Below are 21,019 nucleotides of genomic sequence, written 5' to 3'. Positions count from 1 at the left end.
CGTCTAAGTGTTAGTACTAAATGCATTGAATTTCTTTATATTTCGCGTTTATTTATGCATTGAATTTTCACGCTTTAAAATGCAGAATATTAGTGAAGCTGCTAGGGCTTTTAAACGTAATGAAAGAAAACGTGTTCGAAGAGCCCAAGAAAGTGTTGAGGAATGTTATGGAAGACGTAGATTGCAGAGATCAAGTGCAATAATAACTGTTCAAGATGTTACAATAGATGCCGAAGAGTATAATATCTGCCAAAATCAAAACTCCCCGATTAGAAATGCAGCATGGCGACCTCCACTTGGTATTTCTCGGGTAATGCTAACAGCCATTCATTTTAATTTATTGTATGTAAAACATCCTTATTTTGTTCTAAACTGTTATGCTTTATTTTGTTCTAAATGTTGCTTTATCACAAATGTTAATTAATATAGAAATTGATTTCAATAATGCTGATCACCAAAAAATATTTCATTTGGCGATAAAACAAATTTTTGTGTTCTTGAAAATGAAAGACTTTTTGAGGGTTATTATCTCACAAGGAAAAGTTAGGGTTTAAAGTTTATATTTTCAAATAATAAATTTTTTTTCTAAAACTTTCAAAATTTCTAGCATTAACTAATTTATTATACACATTTAGTTGAATTTAGGTGAGTAACTGCAATATTTGATAATTTATTTTGCTAATATGTTTCTCATTTAGCTAATGTTTTGATTTTTTCACCATGTACAATCTAAATAGCTAATAAACTTTTTTAAAAGCCAATAAGAACATTGATAGAATTCTTCTACATAAGTGCAATACTATGTCTTTGATGATAAAATACTATGTCTTTCATGATAATATACTATGTCTTTGTGCTAGAACAATGCGTTCATTGGCGAGCGAGCGCAGCGAGCCATGGTTCACGGCGTGAACCACATAGGATTGCGTAGCAATTCTCGGGGGTTGGCGAGCGTTAGCAAGCAGGGGGCGGAGCCTCCTAGTTTCTTATATTTCAGTATGCACATTATCTTAATCAATTAAGCATCACTGGCGTCACTTTTTAATGTTTCTCCTAAGCGACTCAGTAGCACTTTCCCATTAATTTTGATTTTGAATATGTAAAAAAAAATTTCTGTTTAATTATTATTGATTTTAAATAAGTAATTTTTTAGAAACACGTTTAAAAATATTAATATAAATAAAACAAAGAGCAAGTGGTATTAGACAAAGTAAAAATTTGGGGACGTAGACCACGCTTGCTACCACGTAATGTTCATTGAATTTACCTGACATAGCGAATATAAAATAATTATATACGAATATGTGATAACTATGCAATAACTATATAATGAATACAATAACTATATACAATAACTATATAATGAATACGTGCAATAAATTATTTTTTGATCAAATAGAGCTGTAAGCTGGCAATTATCGCTGATGTTATCCTTAAAATATGTGAAAAATTGAATCGTTAAATTTAAAACAATGGCTAACGCTTAACCAGTTAGAAAATTTCATTTCGGTTTTCGATCATACCGCTCGAACGGTTTGTCGTAGAATATTCTAATGTCGACCGCCAGTGACGTTTCCCGTGCTTCGAAATATCTGTTCGCCAAGTTTCATAGCTTTAGGTCAGATGGTTTAGGAGTCTATAAGGGACACACACATCCACAGATATTCATTTATATATATACAGACTTTATGTATATATGCGTTCAGTCAACGCCTAATAATGAGCATAAAATAACTATTTAAAACTGTAAAACAATATTAGGAACTGACTTTTCACACTAATACAAAATAATCTATTTGGTAAAAAGAATTTATGGAGATTTTACATTAACCGAAAACTAAATAAGGTATTAATAAATAAATATGTTTATAACGTTACGATGGTAACTGAACAAAATTATTATGTTTAAATTTTATCAAAATAGAATTGAATGCAAAATCTGTCGAACATATTCCATGTCAATACAATAAAAAGTTTCGGGGATGTTTTATTGAATAATTTTAAATTTTAATGCAACAATCAGTTAATTGCTTTAAAAAAATTTAAATAAACGCGAGTTCAATCATTGGAGTTTGCGAGCGAATAGATTAAAAAGCTGGGCCGCTTAATAAAACAGCATTTTTACTTGAAATATAAGACAGAGTCAAAATTGAGATGACAGATAAATATATGGGCGTTACAGTTTTTTGTTATTTCAATAAATTTCTGCTCTATTGGTAATTATTTTTAACCTCTTTAAACTAGTAACTATCAGAAAGCAAAATATATTTAAAAAAGTATTTGATTATAAGAGTACCGGGTTCTTTAAACTTCTCAGGTTATTGACTCAATATCATATACTTAAATTTCAAATTCAATTCGAAAAAGAAAAGAAAAAATTTGATATTATTATGAGGAACAAAAATTTGTTATCATTATATATTTCATGCGAAATATGTCTTAACTTCCGTGATATTAAAATGTTTTTGTTCGTTTATTTCTTACAACAACTATATTAAATAATAAATATATCAAATTCAATTTAAGAGACAATTATTATACTCAAATTGTGTTTTTAGCATAGTCTTTCTATAAAGTGGTATTATGATAGTATTATAAAGACGAAAAGATCTCAAAATAAATTACATATTTCTTATAGACTTGTAAAATTCCAAAATTATGAGTAAAATAATCTAGGTCTCAATTTAAAATCCATTTACAAGTATATTTGTTTTAGAATGGAAAGATATACACATTAGCTGGGTAAATATTTCTCGTTTTATTTTTCTCTTCATCAGGAATGTTATTTAATATTATAGCAAAATTGTTATTGTCAATCACTTACCTATCGATTTCCAAAGATAAAAATAATATTTTGAATTAAAATTCACTTTGTTGAAAATTTTTTTTATCTCATTTCTATTTTTGATAGATTCATAATTTTCTTTCTGGTCTAAGTCATTTGATTGATTTGGTAGACGTCATTTCCAGTTTCCACAAGTGGTTTTTGTCAATACATATTGGTTTATATCAATAACAAAAAATTGATGAAGATAAATATTCAATGTTTGGGTCCTTAACCTCTGCTTCTTAGGTCGAGGAATGAATTGCAAAATTATTTACACTTGCCTTGCCATGCGTATTTTAAATTAAATTAAATTAAATTAAATTAAATTAAATTAAATTAAATTAAATTAAATTAAATTAAATTAAATTAAATTAAATTAAATTAAATTAAATTAAATTAAATTAAATTAAATTAAATTAAATTAAATTAAATTAAATTAAATTAAATTAAATTTGTACTCTCCCGATACAGGTGGTCGTTGGCGGGAGCTAAATTTTTTCTCAAAATCAAACACGAAGCATAATAATAAATCAACTCTAATTGATGCATGTTATTTTTAATAATCTGTTTATTTAAGGATTCGAGTGCAATTTTCCGTTTTTTTTTTCTTTTCATAACCGTCGTTGAACAGCCGACCCAATTTTTGGGTTTACGACTACTAATGTTCGACTCCATAGCCTTGTGATTTTGAACCCAATCCTGAAGACAAGGGAACTCTTGGATCAAGTACTGGGAGAAACTTGCCGTCGTTGAGGACTTTTTGATGGAACTAACCCACATATGCGTTACAAGGAGAGGAAGACCACGAGAACCTCCCACGGTTAGCCTGACGGCAAAGGAACTCTAACCCATGATCCGTCTACCACTGAGGGTATTTCGCGGTCAGCACTGTGGTCTGTGCAAGCCGGAGGCGGATTCGTATCGACCAGCCCTCGGAGGGATTCGAACCCGATTCACCTTATTGGAATGCGAACGCTCCATCCCCTGAGACATCGCAGCTCATTTTCCGGTTTACCCTACACTGGCTTTTCACAAGCAAAACTTCTTGTCAAAGTTTCTCTCAAATATCGTTTTATCAAAAAATTGACTGTGTATATGGAATATAATTGCAATAATTATTTGATAAGTGTTGTAAGCTCAGCTATCATAGTTTGTAATTGTAAATTATATACTAAAAAAAAAAAAAAAAGGAAAAAAAATGCTTGAAAGTAAATTTAATTAAAGAAATGGTTTTTAAGACATGCTCTAACGCATCTTGAAGAAATTACCAGATTTTAACACAGTTACTAAATTTAATAACAAATTATCTATATATATATTTCTCAGTCCCGCAGTGGACTGATCATTAAGACACGGTTCCCAGCAGATCACCGAAGTCAAGCATCACTGGCTGCGGTCAGTGTGCGGGTGGATGACCCACTTGGATCAATCTGCGTAGGGACCGAGGGTGTGCGGTATTGGTCCTCGTTAAACTGTGCTACCGTAAAGTGCTCGACTTCGCGCGCAGGTCGTTGGGCTACCGAAGCGGGGGTGCCATCCCCTCTGCAGAGGATCAAAATTGTGATGGCTTGTCTTCGGATCATCCTTAGGGATGTTTCCCAGACCGTCGCCAATAGCCCATTGTGCAGCTCTAGTGCGACGTAAAATGAACTACAACAACAACAACAATATATTTCTCTTTCACGGCACCAAAAAAAAAGCCTCATTACAACTCCCCGAATGGCAACGTTAGAAAATCGACCAATAATTGCTGCTAAAAATGTCACATGAAGTGGCTCAACATATAGCGCTTTTAAAAACGGAAACAATAACCAGAGTGAGCATTATCAGGATGTTCAAATCAGATTCATGCCCTAAAAACATGATAATATTTAATTTAAACTCAATTAGGAATTAATTAGGCTGACCTTCTCCATGACTATAAATAAGTCACAAGGTCAGACTTTTGAGAAAATCAGTTAAGTATTGACTAAACAAGTTTTTAGTCATGGACAACTTTATGTTGGCCTGTCAAGAGTTAAGTCATTTGACAGCCTTTCAGTTATTGCTCCAAGATGCCAAATCTATAATTGTGTTTTCAAAGAAATTCTAAATGCTTAGTGTTAATTTCTTAGAGCTTTGCAGAAAAAAATGTTTTTTGGAAAAAATTTAATTGAAACTTCTATTGGCAGTAGGCAAGGGGAACTGCCAAAATCAAAACTCCCCGATTAGAAATGCAGCATGGCGACCTCCACATGATATTTCTCTGGTAATGCTAACAGTCATGCATTTTAATTTATTGTATGTAAAACATTCTTATTTTGTTCTAAAATGTTATGTACTTTATCACAAATGTTAATTATTATAGAAATTGATTTCAATAATGCTGATCACCAAAAAATATTTCATTTGGCGATAAAACAAATTTTTGTGTTCTTGAAAATGAAAGACTTTTTGAGGGTTATTATCTCACAAGGAAAAGTTAGGGTTTAAAGTTTATATTTTTAAATAATAAAATTTCTTTCTAAAACTTTCAGAATTTCTAGCATTAACTAATTTATTATACACATTTAGTTGAATTTAGGTGAGTAACTGCAATATTTGATAATTTATTTTGCTAATATGTTTCTCATTTAGCTAATGTTTTGATTTTTTCGCCATGTACAATCTAAATAGCTAATATACTTTTTTAAAAGCCAATAAGAACATTGATAGAATTCTTCTACATAAGTACAATACTATGTCTTTGATGATAAAATACTATGTCTTTGATGATAATATACTATTTCTTTGTGCTAGAACATTGTGTTCATTGGCGAGCGAGCGCAGCGAGCCATGGTTCACGGCGTGAACCACATAGGAATGCGTAGCAATTCTCGAGGGTTGGCGAGCGTAAGCGAGCAGGGGGCGGAGCCTTCTAGTAAAATTATATTCGGTGTTAATTTTACAAAAATCATTACAAAAACGATTCGGTAAAAGTTATTGCATGAGCTTTTTGGTGTTCCTATAGATCCAGAAACACGGTCAATTTTACCATATTCTGGTAGTTTTGACCATTTTTTTTCTCAGTGCGTGTTAAATATTTCTCATCTAAGAGACTATTTAGTAATATTATAAGAGGGAAATTCTTAATATTGCTTTTGGAATTTTAACTAGTTACTTACATTCATTATTTAATTTAATAAACATAGTTTTATGTTTGAAAAAATATAAAAATAAATGCAATTTATTGCATTCTAATAATAGTAAAACTATAACTAAAAATATTTGTCACGAAATGTTGCATAATAAGATAATATATTTTCATTACTTTATAATATAATAAAAAACAAAAAGGAAATAATTGCTAATAACATTAAAATGGAATAATTGATAACTATTACAGAAACTACAATTATAACTTTATTTTATTGGTTTTTAGTTGATAACAGTAAAATATTTTTAGATACTCATTGTATATTAATCATTCTATCATATAATGTACAATAGATTAAATGTCAGAATTTTCTAAATTAGGAGACATTGTCTAAGACAAAACGATTTACTGCACATTATATTAAATCTAATTCTTAATCGATTTTTAATCAAAATAAAATTATTGTTGCCTACGCTAGGAAAATATCTAGCATCAAATCACAGAATTCAACTTAGATTTAAACTTTAAACATCGTTTGCAAGTTAAAATAGGTTTAAGGATAAAATCGAACTTAAATTTATTAATATGTTTGAAATATAAATATTTCTTCGATTGTTGATACTGATAAATGGTTTAAAAATGGAACGAAAAATAAAATGGATTCAGTTACAATTATTTTAGTCTATTTTAATCGGATTTTTTAGTCAAAACTGGATATTTTTAGATTTTTACCTAGTTATGATTTTTCATCATATATATTCATTGGTTATTCTTGTATCAAGTCACAGAATTCCCCTGAGATTTAAACTTTAAACACCGTTTGCAAGTTAAAATAGGTTTAAGGATAAAATTGAATTTAAATTTAAAAATATCTCTATATAACATAAAATCATAATGGTCTGATACCGTTTTCCATTGTTGTCGGCGCATTTTTATTGGCTGGAAAATCACGTGATAGGATCTAGTTTTCCCCCATTCATTTGTAATAAATGTAAGAATATGTAAGAATATAAACGCTCAAGGATTGGTTGATTCAGCAAATCAAACTGCAAGAATAGAATGTTTACAAATAAATTGAAAATCGGATACGCTCTAAAGCAGAACTAAAGAAAAATAATTGCTATTATTAAAATAAAGTATTTCTAGAATGTGGTATTAATATTAAATTAAAAATATCAGCAATTTCTTAAAGAGAAAAAGTTAAATGAGTTCCACAGTAATAGAGTGGTTAACCCACATTTCTAAATTACATGTTTTTAATCTATCCATTAAGTACTACTCTTACGTTACCTAATTGTTATTTAAAATTGAATTCGAAACTCATTAATGAAAGTGGTTGAAATGACTAAATTAACTTAAGTCTGGAAAATTCCGAAATTATGGTTTTCTGTTTTAGAAAACAACTTTTTGAAAAATAAATTATAATAAATTATAGTTTTCACGCATGTCCAATACCCTGTTTTTCTCATGGAAATTCCTGTATAATCTGTATATGCTGGATTTATCCGTGTTTCTTCTCTGTATATTTCTATATATCTCTCTGCCTGTATCCTGTATCTCTCATCTTATTATGGCTTCAAATGAAGCACAAATGTACGACATGTATGAACTAGAGAACTTGTGCGCTCAATTGATTGATGGATTTTCTCACTCCTATCAAAACATTGCAGCAAAATTTTATCATTTGAAGTAGCGTTTTTAATTCATCCATTAAGTATTACTCTCAAATTGTCTATAAGCCTTATTGTTATCTAAAATTGAATTCGAAATCATTTAGTGCAAGTGGTTCAAATGACTTAATTAACTTGAACTTCAGGAAAATTCCGAAATTCTGGTATTTTTGTTTCAGAAAGCAACGTTTTTAAATTATGAATTGTTATAAATGATAGTTTTCAAGCATGTCCAATACCCGGTTTTTCTCATGGAAATTCCTGTATAATCTGTCTATGTTACTCATCTCCATGGTGTAGGAAAGCCTACACCAGGTCGAAAAGACTCCGTCACCAGAGAACATCGAAAATCTTCTCCTGCTCAACCAACAGCTGCCTCCAGGAGGCTCCTGAACAATTAAGAAGGTGAGCAGGATTACCGGAAAAGGAACAGGAGCAAAGAGAAAAAATATTTTACTCATTCTGAAATTTCATTCATTTCAAGAGACCACTTCTGAATCTTACCAATGCCGATTGTAGGATCAGGGCCCGATTAACCACTGAAAATAGGGGAAGCATAATAGGATTTTGGGGCCCCCCTAACTTGAGCAAAAGAAACTTTTGATATTTTTCACCCATAAACAATACATTTTAAAGAGGGAAGAACCATGTGAAAACTATTAGAACCTTAAAAAGGAATACAGAGATCATATGCAATCATGTTGGACCCTTCTTTACGTGCTTTATAAAGCACGTAAAGTAGGGTCCAACATGTATAGTAGCCAACTATATATAGTAACAAAAACATGAGGGAGTAGCTAGCACATATGTTGAAAAAATTTAAATATTTCACTAAATTAAATTATAAAATTACTTGTTGTTATACGAAAGGTTCTTTGCAAGATGAGTCTCTTTTTTTATGCCAATTTTTTTACTAGCGGCAAAACAACACAAAGCATCCCATTTTTTTTCTTTTCGAGAGTTTTTGTTGGAGTCATTTTTTTTCTTATTTCTTTTATTATTAATATTTTTTTTGGCTACAAAAAATAAGAAATTGGGCCCTTAATTTCAGTCATTTGGGGGCCCCCCTAGAATTTAAAAAGGGAAGCACTTGCTTCCTGTGCCTTTTCGGTAATCAGGCCCTGTGTAGGATCCTGGGGCCTGGGGCAGCTGCACAACAGAGACAGGCCCCGACCCTTTGGAGCATACCAGTTATGAACTGGTGAGAAGCGACAAGTTGAAAGTAAATTACTTTTGTGGAGCTAGTGGATTTCCGAAGGAGTTAGCTGAACAGAGTTGGAGATCGGAAGATCACAACTATTTCTAGCAAGAGTCCCTGCAACCTCATTACCATACACCCCAACGGGTGAAGGAATTCACTGGAGGCTTACTGATTTCCCCAGGCCTAGTTCCCCAGGCCTGGTCAGGCTTACGGCCATTTTTTTAGGTATTGGGTGACACTTTTATTGTCAGTAAAAATTGGAATACTATTATAGTAGTAAGGCCAAACTTAGGAGTCCTCCCAATAGCAATAATTTCTGACCTAAAAATTGAGTAAAAGTTGGGGTAAAGGATACTAAATTTAATTTCCTCCTCAGAGTTGCTAAGGAAAACACCACTCCTAGCTCAATAATCTTCAAATTTGCTGCCATTCGTGTTGGTAGCCAGGACCTCAGAAGGGATATTATTAATAACCTCTAGGGCCAACTGCTTTAGAAGTTCATGATGATCTTACTACTTACTAGTACACAGGATTTCAGATCCTCAATGAAACTGGTATTCTCAAATGATACCGTTGGAGGCAAACAACTGAAAGTAAACATAATCTGTATGTATATAAAGGATGTATCTGTATGTTTTCTCTATACTCCCCCCCCCTCTCTCTCTCTGTACCCCTCTCTCTCTCTTTTCTATTCATGTATCCTGCATCTCTCATCTAGTTATGGGTTATAATTTGTTTAATTATCTAAGAAAAGTAATTAATCCTACTTTCAATATAAAGAGTTAAAACTTCAACTTTCTTAGCTATATTAATTTTTAATGAAGGTTGCTAGGGGTTATTGATAGCTTAGGAACAATTATAAATAAATGTAGGCCCAGCAGCCGAAGAATATGCTCAAAATGAAAATGATAGCAGAATTTTGGTTGCTACTCAAAACGTATGAGGCGTCCCATGAGGATGGATCGTCAAGAAAAAGGGATAGCACTTAAGACTGATACGATTATTGATCATAAAACTTTAAACTCAATTTACTCGAAACTTTGTTTCTCTTACTTGCAGTATGTCTAACGAAATACAGTTTTCAACCGATTTACTTCATATTTTGAAGCAATGTTCATAATAAATTTAGTTTTCGTTGCACGTTTTGTAAATTGGGTTGACAAGTTTTGAGTTATTCACTTATTTTATGACTTCTTTTTTCTTCAAAAAAAAAAAAAAACATCTTCTGAAAAAAAAAACTTTTTTTTCAGATATCTTACGAGCAAGGAAACTACACTCAGGTCGTTCAAAAAAAAAGAAAAAAGAAAAAAAAAAAAAAAAAAACTGTATCGAGTTTGAAATGATTTTTTAAATTTATGAGCAAGTTAGATAATTAAAAAAATAGGTAATATGTATTGAATTGTCTAAGAACTAATTTTTTAAATGTTTGTATTTGAAACATAATAAAATGAAGATTAAAATATGTTAATAACGCAAAAAAATAACGGACCACCATGAATAACTTTTGATCGAATGATCGAATCTTTATAGTCTAGGACTCAATCTTAATGGTTGAGGGGTGATCTCAAATATGCTAATTTATTAGAGAAGACGATATTTTAAGTTACAAGTTCAGACGCAAAAACGTACTTTCTCTGAGTAAACATTTCTTTTTTACGAAGTATTCTGATTACTGACTCAGAACACGAAGGATTACTGACGGGAAAAAAAACCTAGTTTTATAAAATTCGATTTCTCAGGAACTATTCAACCGAATTCACTCAAAATTTGCATTTTGCCATGTAAAATCACATTCTCTAACCATGTAAAATCTCTAACCATGTAAATCATGTAAAATGCCATGTAAAATCACATCTTCACCAAACCAACCTCCAATATTTCGGGGGTCAATAATCCGACGAAAAAAGATATGTCTATTCAGAAAAAATTTGTGTCGGATTTCGTAATTTGAACCATCTTCCACACTAACTAATTAGCATATTTGAGGTCACCCCCCCCCCAAACCACTAAGATTGAGTCCCAGAACGTGAAGATCTGATCATCAGATTAGAAGTTATTTAGGATGGTATGTTAAGTTTCTCACAATCATTGCAAAATTGCTTAAAAAGTCCTTTTTTACAGGATTTTACTGTGTTGTTTCTCCTTTAGAATACGAAAGAAATATCTTCTACTCAAATCCGTCTTTAAAATGGTACCATACAATTTAGTTACAAACAGTGAAGCTGAAAAATAAATTAAAAGCTTCATAATAGCTATTTTTCTGAAACAAAAACTTTAGTACCTGTATGATACCATAATAGACACGATGTGGTGTAATGATCAGCCTTAGTAAATGTTCTGGTTAAAATTATGTCAAATAATTATGCATATCAAAGGTTGCAAAAGAATATTTAAACGAAGAAAAAACAAAAAATGCTATCTAAATCTAACGAACTGCTATTTACAATGGCAAGTACTAAAATTACCAAACTTGTTTAATTGCCATTGGAAACAGAGAGGAGTCAAGGGGAATTATTCGAAACACATCAAGCAATCAAACTTGTTTTGATATCTTTATATTATTACTAGTAATTCAGCCTATTCCAATAATTTTTGTTTCTTCGTCTCTTGAATATTAATTGAAAACCCGAGATGCGCATATTTTTTTTAAAATTTCATTTTGTGACAAGGATTATAACGTATTAAGGGTTGTTATTACGAAACACCATGTAATAAAAAAATATTATCTTAATCTAATTTCGGAGATTAGTTACCAGCCATGTATAAAAAAGTCTAAAGGCAAAATACAAAATTTGTAATTTTAGACTGGGAGAAAAAATAGTTTTTTACCCTCTGTTTTTTCATGTTTTTATTTATTTATTTTTGATCGAAAAGAGAGATTTTATTTATTTATTTCTTATTTATTTATTTATTTGCTTTGATTTTATTGATTTATTTTTGATTGAGATTTGAAAAGAGAGCCTAAATTTTCTAGGAGTACTTAATTTTCTCTTGCATAAAAGACAACACAACAGTTTAATTTTTAAAAATCTATTTTTTATTTTACGTATTTCAATCTAGGCGTATTGGTGTCAAATAATAGTACGCCATGGTATCCGCATTTGGAAACACAGTCCTTTAAGTTGAAATTTACATACACGAGAAGAATAAGACACATTTTGTTTAAACGTGCTTCAAAATTTTCTCAAAACTGCCTTTTTACATGCTCGTTGACACAATAATTCTTTTAATTTTCATCCATAAATTTTTGATCACATTTAGATTCAGATTGATTACATAAAAAAAAGCCAGACTTAAATTCCTTTGTACTTAAGTTTTCCGGAAATTAAACTTCTAAATTACCTTTAGAACGTCCTCATTTGTACATAACAATGAAATACATAAAAATGAAATTTAAAATTGTATTTATGAAATCTTAACAACGGTGTTCTTTCTTCAATTAAAAAAACAGAATCGCATATCAACATATAATTTTGAATTATATTGTTTTTGAAATATTTTTTTTTTTTTTTGTCTACTGCATAGTGATTTTTATTATTTTTAATCGGTAATTAAATTTCAGCACTCGTAGTTATTGTATTGTCATTTGTTTCTTATTATAAATTTCAAAAGCTGCCTTTATTCCATTTAGTGTATAATCATTACGATCAAGTAATGACGAGTGTTTTACTTCAGGGCAATAAACAAACGTAAAACCATCGTAATAATAATAAACAAATAAAATTAAATGAAAATATTAACAAATTTATACACGCAAGAATAATTTTTACTGTCGTTTCTATTTTAATATTATTAGATACACTGTTTCTTTTTAACAGAAAAAAAATTTTACTTCAAAAAAGAGACAATTTTTTTTCTTAAAAAAAAGGGATGATTTTAGATACCAGAAAGCAATTGGGGGGTGAATGAATCATTTTAACAGAATGGGGTTCATAAGGGGACATTTACTCCCCACTGAGAATGTTTGCACCCTGTTGAGATATTTTTCATTACTTCGTCCTCAGTTAATTCAATTCAGATGACTAAACACTGTCAATTCAGGCATCTATGGGTCGAAAATAGGAAATAATTATAGTCCCAGTGACAAGCTTTCTTCCAATCATGTGATAATGATCAAATTGTACAGCAGAGCTAAAAGATCTATCAAACTAAATTTAATTTTGTCATCAGAACGTATCTTTCCTAAAGGTGAACCTCATTGGCCTGCCCGAGGGGTATAGAGCGTGTTTTGCCTACAAAGGAAAACTGATTAAAATTAATAGAGGAAGCAAAGTTACAAATTCCAAGTACAAATTATTTTTCTAAACAAATAAAAAAGTTAACTATTTACTGAAAACGATTAATACATTTTCATAATAATTTAATCAAACGATTTTGTTCGGAAATGAAAGCGATATGCAATATCGTGTGGATAATAATTGTGACGAATGTGCATCATCGGGACCAGAAATTACTTTCCTTCAGGAATGCAATTTTTTCAGGAGGAATGAAATTAATAATACTGAAAAACGGAGGGAGAAAGAATTGCAAGTTTTGCCCTGTTTTGCTCAGGAATCGGACTTATTTTTTCTCTCAAAGTTTCAAAATTAGTTAGAAAAGTTCCTCAACAGATGTCGCTATTGACTGGGGGAAACTTTAAAACAGTGATTTCCGTTGTATGCGAAAACATTCTTGAACATTTGCATTGAACTTTCGTTAATTTGTCCTCAGACGATGCCATGTTGTTGATACAAACGGTTATTATTAGAAAAAGATAGTTTGCAAGTTTATCTGCGCCATCTGTTGATGAACTTCGTAAATATTTTTGAAACTTGAAGATATTAAATAATAAGTTTCCAGTGCAGAACGCACCGTTACATTTTTATGTTCTACCGTTTTTCTTTCTTTTTCTTCTTTTTCCCCCCTCAAAATTGTTCGCAATTTTTGGAACAATAGTACCCATTTTCTTTCCGTCATCTATATTTTTTTGAATTACATCAATAGTTTTTGATTAATAACTTACTTCGCTCGCTCATTGGATGCTTTAATATTTTTATCTAGCTTTGTATGTATACTGGTATTTTTTTTCTTAAAAAAATAAGGTTTTAAAAATATGAAAGTATACATTCTACAAAACCTTTAATTTCTAAACATTTCATTCAATTTGTTCCAAATGTATGTTATCTCTATGTATAGAAAAACATACATATTAATAAAATAGTATTATAAATAAATAATTTAAAAAAGTATAAATTTGATACAATTGGGTATAATATGAAAAAAACACAACTACTCCCACTTACTAGGAATAACATTTACCTTTTAGTTTAATTAATAAACTGAGTTTTAAATATGCTTACTAAATTCATAAACTTCAGTAAAACAACAATATAAATTATTTCCAAAGGAACTAGACTAATACAATTACAACCTGGCGAGTAGCGACTTATAACAAGACCCTTCGTTTGATGCTTTTACTTGTTGCTAGAAATCAGGTTCGCAGAAAATGCTGTTTACTAGTTAAATTTAGTAGGAATAACACGATCTGTGACGTAGGCTATATTATACCCAATTATAGCAATTACAATCATTCAAATATAACAATTATAATCATACAAATATAGCAATTATACAACTATAATTCCTACGATATATTATTTCAGTATTTGGCGTTCAAAATTAAACAGTATAAAATCCTTTTTCACTACACAAACTTGTTAAAATGTATTAAAAAATATGTAAGAAAATATTTAAATAAAAAAAAGCACAACAATCCGAGCTTAAATAATAGTAATGTAAATGATTCTTCTAAATTAATAATGCATCTTTATTGAAACTAAAATGCAGTTCTCTTTATTAAAGTGCTGTGTAAAAATTAATAAGCATAATTAGAACCAAATTATAGAACAGTCTGTTAAAATAAACTTTTTGCTTTTAACCTTTCATTTCTGTTCAATTTATTATTAAGTTTGTTCAAGCTTTTTTTTCTTATATTTATGCTTATGACTGATCACACTCCTGATATTTGTAGCTAACGCGAATAAGATATTATCAATTTTATTATACGCATTGCTCAGTCGAGCCTTATGAGATAAAATAGATACCTGTAGAAATTTTAAGAAGCTTAAAAAAATTTTTAAGCTATAAAAATAATAGATTTTCCTACTTTTTAAACTTCATAAATTGTTTTCCAAATTATTTCGAATATATTTACTTCTTCAAATAAAAATATCTAATTGTCAGGCAGTATATGTTTTGGTAATTTTATATTAATTTCTCAACAAGTTTCCCATGTTACCAAAGCCTTAATTCATTATAATTTTTATTTTCCGAAATTAAAATTATGAAATGTTTATTTCCCATAAAATGCTTGGTAGGCCATCTTATTGACAGTAATATATGCTTCTGGTGGGTTATGCAGTTATCCTTTGATTAGAAAAATATTAATTTATTTACTTTTTCGGTTTATAAATATCGATTTAAGTCTACTCCATTGTTCTTTGGAATGTAGAAAGCCTGAGATAGCAAATTAAATGTTTTTTCGGTTTTTGTTTTCAGTAGTTCTCTTTTCGTATCAGTTACGTATCAAAAGCAAAATGCCGACGTCACTCCCCATTCATGTGTGATTGACGGATGGCACGAGACTGGGCCCTGGAAACGCAGCCAATCGCAACACATCTCAAGATACTACAACTCTTCCCCTTTCTTCCGTTGCGGCGGCCTCGTTCAAAGCGTGCTCATCCTCCAAACAAGAAACATTTCTGCGTTCTCTACTCTCCGCCGCTTTCTTATGTTTACATTACGGAGTAGGTTTCGGTTACAGTTGAAAAAAGCACGTGTCTTCTACAACTCTGTCTAAAGACGCAAACGATTTATTTTATTCCGACGTCTACGAAGTTTGTTGTGTTTTAAAGTTTTTAAAATATCGTCTGTCTTTTTAAGCAGATAAATGTCTGTATTCGTTACTCTGCGGTAATGTTTAAATGGAAGATGTGCAAAATAGAGGGGGCTGATGCCTCCTTATGTTTCTAAACATGGAATTAAAAACTTTTATCATCATATCATTATTCATGGTAAGTTTTCCAAGTTTTGTTGCTCGTAATTTGTTGTTTTAAAATAAAATTGATTTTAAAAAGATCTTTTTCATTTAAAAAAAAAGAATTCATCGAAAGTTATTGTTTAAAAAGTTCTTTTGTTAATTACAATTCCGTCCAATAAGTTTTTTTTTTATTATTTATTTTTTGAATCACAATCCAAATATGATTTGCTACGGGAAAAACCATTGTTCTTTTTTATAAAAAATCCTTAATAATTTTTTAAAAGTCAATAAATAAAATGTTCTTTTAAAAGTTTTAATTAATTTTTCAGAGTTAAGAGCGTATAAAGATATTCAGACTTTTTTTCCAGACGATTCATTTTATTCCAACGGTTACGAAGTTTGTTGTGTCTTAAATTTTTTAAAATATCGTCTGTTTTTTCAAGCAAGGGAAAATTTGTATTCGAAATTATGCGGTAATGTTTGAATGAAAAAATTGCTAAAAAGAGGATTTTGTCTTCCTTTTTGCTTTAAACATGGAATTAAAAACTCTCATTATATAATTATTCATGGTAAGTTTTAAAAGCTTTGTTATTCTTAATCTGTTGTTCTAACTGGATAGCAACTTCAAAATTATCTTTTTAATTTGTGATAAAGAATTCCACACAAAAATACTTTCTGAAAAAATTGTTTCTCTTCATATTATGTTAAGTTTCTTAATATTATCTAGCCGTTGCAGAATTAAAGAAAATAAGAAATCGGGTTTCGAATGATTATTTGAATATGAGTTAAGCAGAAATTCGAATGTAATTAATAAAAAAAGAGTTGGAATTGAAAGAACTTTTTTCAACAAACTGTCATTGCTCCTTTAGAAAATTCCTAAATGATTTCTCAAAATCAACATTAAAAATGTTTTACTTAGGTATTATTTAGTTCAAAATAAGTGAAAAATATTGTACTTAACATTTTAATAATTTATGATTTTGAAATACAACATGAAACACTGGTCTGGTGTCTTTTTCTGTGTTAAAGTAATCCAAGCAATAATTTTTCAAATTTGCACCTATTTAGATCTAAGAGAAACAGTTATTCTTCAGTTCAATTTCCTTAATTTACATGATCAATTGATAAATTTTTATGAATAAAAAAAAAATGAAATATATGAATGAAAAAAAAAAAATTCATATTAGATATTTTGGATTTTATTTTAGTTCAAATATAATTCCGATAATCTAGCAAAATATTTTTTAGTAACTATTTGAATTTTTTTTATAGCTAAAAACTACCGAAATATATTTTTGCTTCGAATTGGAATGTGTGAAAAAATATACGAAAGGGGCACAGGTGTCCAAATCTGCGTCAAAGGGATAAGTCCGAATCTTCTGTGCTACTACTTGAAAGGTTTTAATAGTAAGAAGTTTTGTAAAGGATACTTTTAAAGCTCGCTTTCTTTTTTAATTTAATCAGGATTTTATGTGATCCTTTATTTACTAATAACCCCACGATTAAAAATCTTTCAAGGCTATTTAATAACCTCAATAATCTTTCGTAGATAGCAAGAAAAGGTTTTTATAGACCAATTTCATCATTATTAAAGTAATATTTCCAGGCTTTTTATCATATATAACTCAAATGACCTCATGGGAAGCTATTGAGGGATTTTAAAAAAATCTAAGATTCATAAATAATTTTAAAATGTTGAAATGTTACGTTTATAATGTTATATGTATATAATGCTACGTTTTTTACTTGCATATATTTTCTAGTGTGTCGAATTTTTATGAAATTATTCGCAATAAATAACTTCCATATTTGACTAATAAAATATGCATATTTCTTTTTTCCTAATCAGTTTAATATTAAATTTATGCATAAAATTGTAGGAATTCCTTCCTAAAATAAGTAATCTCATTTCATAAAATATCTGGGGAAATGTTAGATAAAATTTTACAGTCATAGTCTTGTTAAAAAAAAATATTGACATTTATTGTTGTCTTGATGAACCGGTATCTAATAAATATATAAATTACACGAACAACTTAAACTATAAAAAATTCTGGTTCAAAATAAGGCATAAAGTAACGACATTTTGGATGTATCATCTAGAAATCCGCTTTACAGTTAAATTCTTTTCTTTTATCGTAAAATATTATACAGTAATTTTATAGTACTATTCATTTACTTGGAGTGATTCAGTGATTTTATGGTAATTATCACTGTAAAAATTACGGTATCGCATTTTTTTTAGTTCGTAACTTGTCTCGATTACAATGAACGGCACGCTGAGTACTGATACTTTTTGCATTAATTTAATCTGGAAATTTACACTATGTTAATAACATAGTATATTAAATTATATCATGGATATAAGAAATAGTATACGATTGGTATACTATTTCTTATACAATCTTTGTAAAAATTGTAGAATTAAAAGTTTTATTATCCAAGCTTTTTATAGTTAATCATTGTGGCTACTCAAATATTGTGACACAATGAAAGTGACACATTTCTTCCTTTCATGGTAAAAGTTACTGTCATCATCAAAATTTCATGAAAATGGGATTTCGTACATCATTTGAATCTCTTATACCACTCGTATATTTATTCACCTTTTCATGGGCAACTTCGGCTGCTTTTTTTGTTTTGATATCTTTTAATAATTTCATCAAAGGTTCAAACAATTTTCTACTACGACGTTTTTGTTACTCATGCAAACTGATTGAACTTGATTGATAAGCATTGCATCTAAACATTAAATAAGAATGTTTTGACCACATTTATTTTTTAGGAAGGATTCGTGTATCCTAAGTATTCAATAAAAGTAAACATTTTGTAACACCATATATTTATTTTACGTACTAATAAGTATTAGAATTTATTAAAAAAGTATTGATGCCTAAAATTCTATTCTACATCTTTTAAGGAAAAATTTGTTTAAGATAACTAAACTTTGCTAGGAAAACTGCTCCAAACAATATTTTAAAAATTCCCAACCGATAAACTGAAACCTAAGTTTTACACTGAAAAAAAAAAGTGTTGTCAAAACTAGCAGAATATGGTAAAATTTATCAGCTCTAAGGGAACATAACATCAAAAAGCTCGGTAGTTTTTACCGAAGCGCTTTGGTAAGGATTTTGGTGAAATTAAAAATAAAATATGGTTTTATAACATGTGATTAAATTTGGTACGTGTGGTAAAATTTGGTATTTTGCTATGATACCTTAGAGTATGGCATAAAAACCATTTATTTGTTTAAATTTACTTTTCAGTTTTGTATTTTTTACTAAATGTGTAGTGATAAGAATTTTGATGACCAAGATTCATAGGTAAAAGTTAACCGTATCATATGATCGGAAAAATTTACAAAAAGATAATACCACATACTTTTGCTTTATTAACAAAAATGATTTTTATTTTCTTTTTTTACATCAGAAATGACCTTATCATGCAGTACTGTAATTTTTACCAGAATTTTTTACTTTGTACGAAATAGGACCAAAAAAATTTAACTTGAGTCTCTATTCAACTTAGTATTTGTCTTTAAAAGTTATTAAAATAATTGGCGTAGGTCAAATATAGGATAACAATAATTAAAATTCTAAATAGTTCGATTATAAAAAATTAATAAAAAATATTTTCAGAATAAGCTTTTTTTGTTTTGCACAAATACAAGAAAAAATTTATTTGCTGGTTTGTAATGCATAGTTATCAATTAATTAATTAAAATATTTTATTTACTTTAAAGCGTAGTCATGATTACTTCAACCTTCATTCGGCATAATGCAGTTATAAGGAAATAATTAGCATAATCGTGATATCTTATGTGACCCGGACTTAAGTACATGAGGAAAACACTAAAATCCTCTTTTAATCTGGAAAGGATGTTTAAATATATGATTAAATTAATATCTTCATTTATTTTAGGTCTATTTTTATTCTTGTTTAACATTTATAGGATAAGATGGGTGGTTACATAAATCATATCTACGTATTGTTTAAAAAGGCACCTTGATCAAAGTTAGCAAATTCATAATTATTTTTTTATAAAAATCAAAAATATTGCATGTAAAATCACGATTAAATTTTTTTTTCAAACTAAACATCCTAAAATTTTAATGACAGGAAGGCAATTAATTAGTTTGATATCCAATGAAGAGAAAATTTGTTTCAATCAGAATACAAGTAAAATATTTTAGTGACTTTTTTTATTTTCCTTGGATTGAATTGAATTGAATGTAGAATTTAATGGCACAAAGTTTTATTTTCCTTGGCGAAACAACTTCGAAAAACCATATTAATGTTAATATTACCTTATACGTATTTCGCCATATCTCGAGAATATTTTAAGCAAGTTGAAAACTTTTTGTACCCAATTATGAAATTCTTTTTTCCAAAGATAATTCCACTCAAAATATAAACGTTAGAAGATATTTTTTATTATTTTATTTAATAATATTCGAAGCACTTTTGTTCTGTAAGATATACAATTTTTACAACATTTCAAATAATGTAATCTTAAATGGCAAGATGCAAAATTTGACTGAAATCGATCGAGAAATTTAATTTTAAATATACGACCGATCATTAGATCAAAGGTTATTCAGGGTGGTCGGTTTGTTTATTAATTTTGCTCTTGGTTCATACGTATGCAGTTAATTGAATTCTTTTCAGTTCATTTCAGGTAACAATTCGAATTCAAAAAAAAAAGTTACAGTACTGTAACTTTTACTGTAGTTGCTCTTTGATACTCGAACTAAGTTTATTGATTGATTCTTCCCCAATACTATTTGCATGGATGCTAAGTGCTGTAATAAAAAAAAAACGAAGTTTCAGAAATTGTTTCTTTATATTTTTTTTTCGATATTACTATGCAATATTTAAACTACCCGACAAATATTAAATTTATAAGAAAAAAAGGATTTTTTTTAGTTCGTCTTATGGTTGTTTTAATGTGAACATTACATTTCTGATTTAATCTGAACCAATACATGAAAACATGTTTTAACAAAATAACAAAAATTAATGATGCTTGAATAATGTTAAAAAGAGCTCTTTCTGGCTAATAAAGTTCGAAAGTTAAACAAAATTAAACATTAAACGAGCTTTGGGTTTTAATACACTACGATTAATATTTGTTCTGCCCTGGTAAAAAGCACAGCTGTTTGAAGTAAAGCCTGCTGTGAAGAAATTA

General features: G+C 29.2%; 1 protein-coding gene across 2 annotated transcripts in view; it reads left to right on the top strand.

Moving 5' to 3' along the window:
* The first annotated feature begins 15,516 nt into the window (after positions 1-15,516).
* The window catches only part of LOC107443668 (metalloprotease TIKI2), a 93,935-nt gene continuing 88,432 nt past the window's right edge, over positions 15,517-21,019 (top strand). Inside the window, exon 1 of one of the 2 annotated variants that reach the window (XM_043051304.3) lies at positions 15,517-15,865. In XM_043051304.3, the coding sequence (XP_042907238.2) occupies positions 15,815-15,865 (51 nt within the window). In that variant the 5' untranslated portion in view covers positions 15,517-15,814. The remainder of the gene's footprint in view (positions 15,866-21,019) is intronic. The other variant, XR_015433142.1, reaches the window with a different exon arrangement.

Source organism: Parasteatoda tepidariorum, chromosome 4, assembly GCF_982258835.1.
Source record: "Parasteatoda tepidariorum strain Cologne lab strain chromosome 4, Ptep-v5.0, whole genome shotgun sequence".
Lineage (NCBI taxonomy): Eukaryota > Metazoa > Arthropoda > Arachnida > Araneae > Theridiidae > Parasteatoda > Parasteatoda tepidariorum.
Note: the sequence above shows the minus strand (reverse complement) of the source record. Positions and strands in the feature narration are given on the sequence as shown.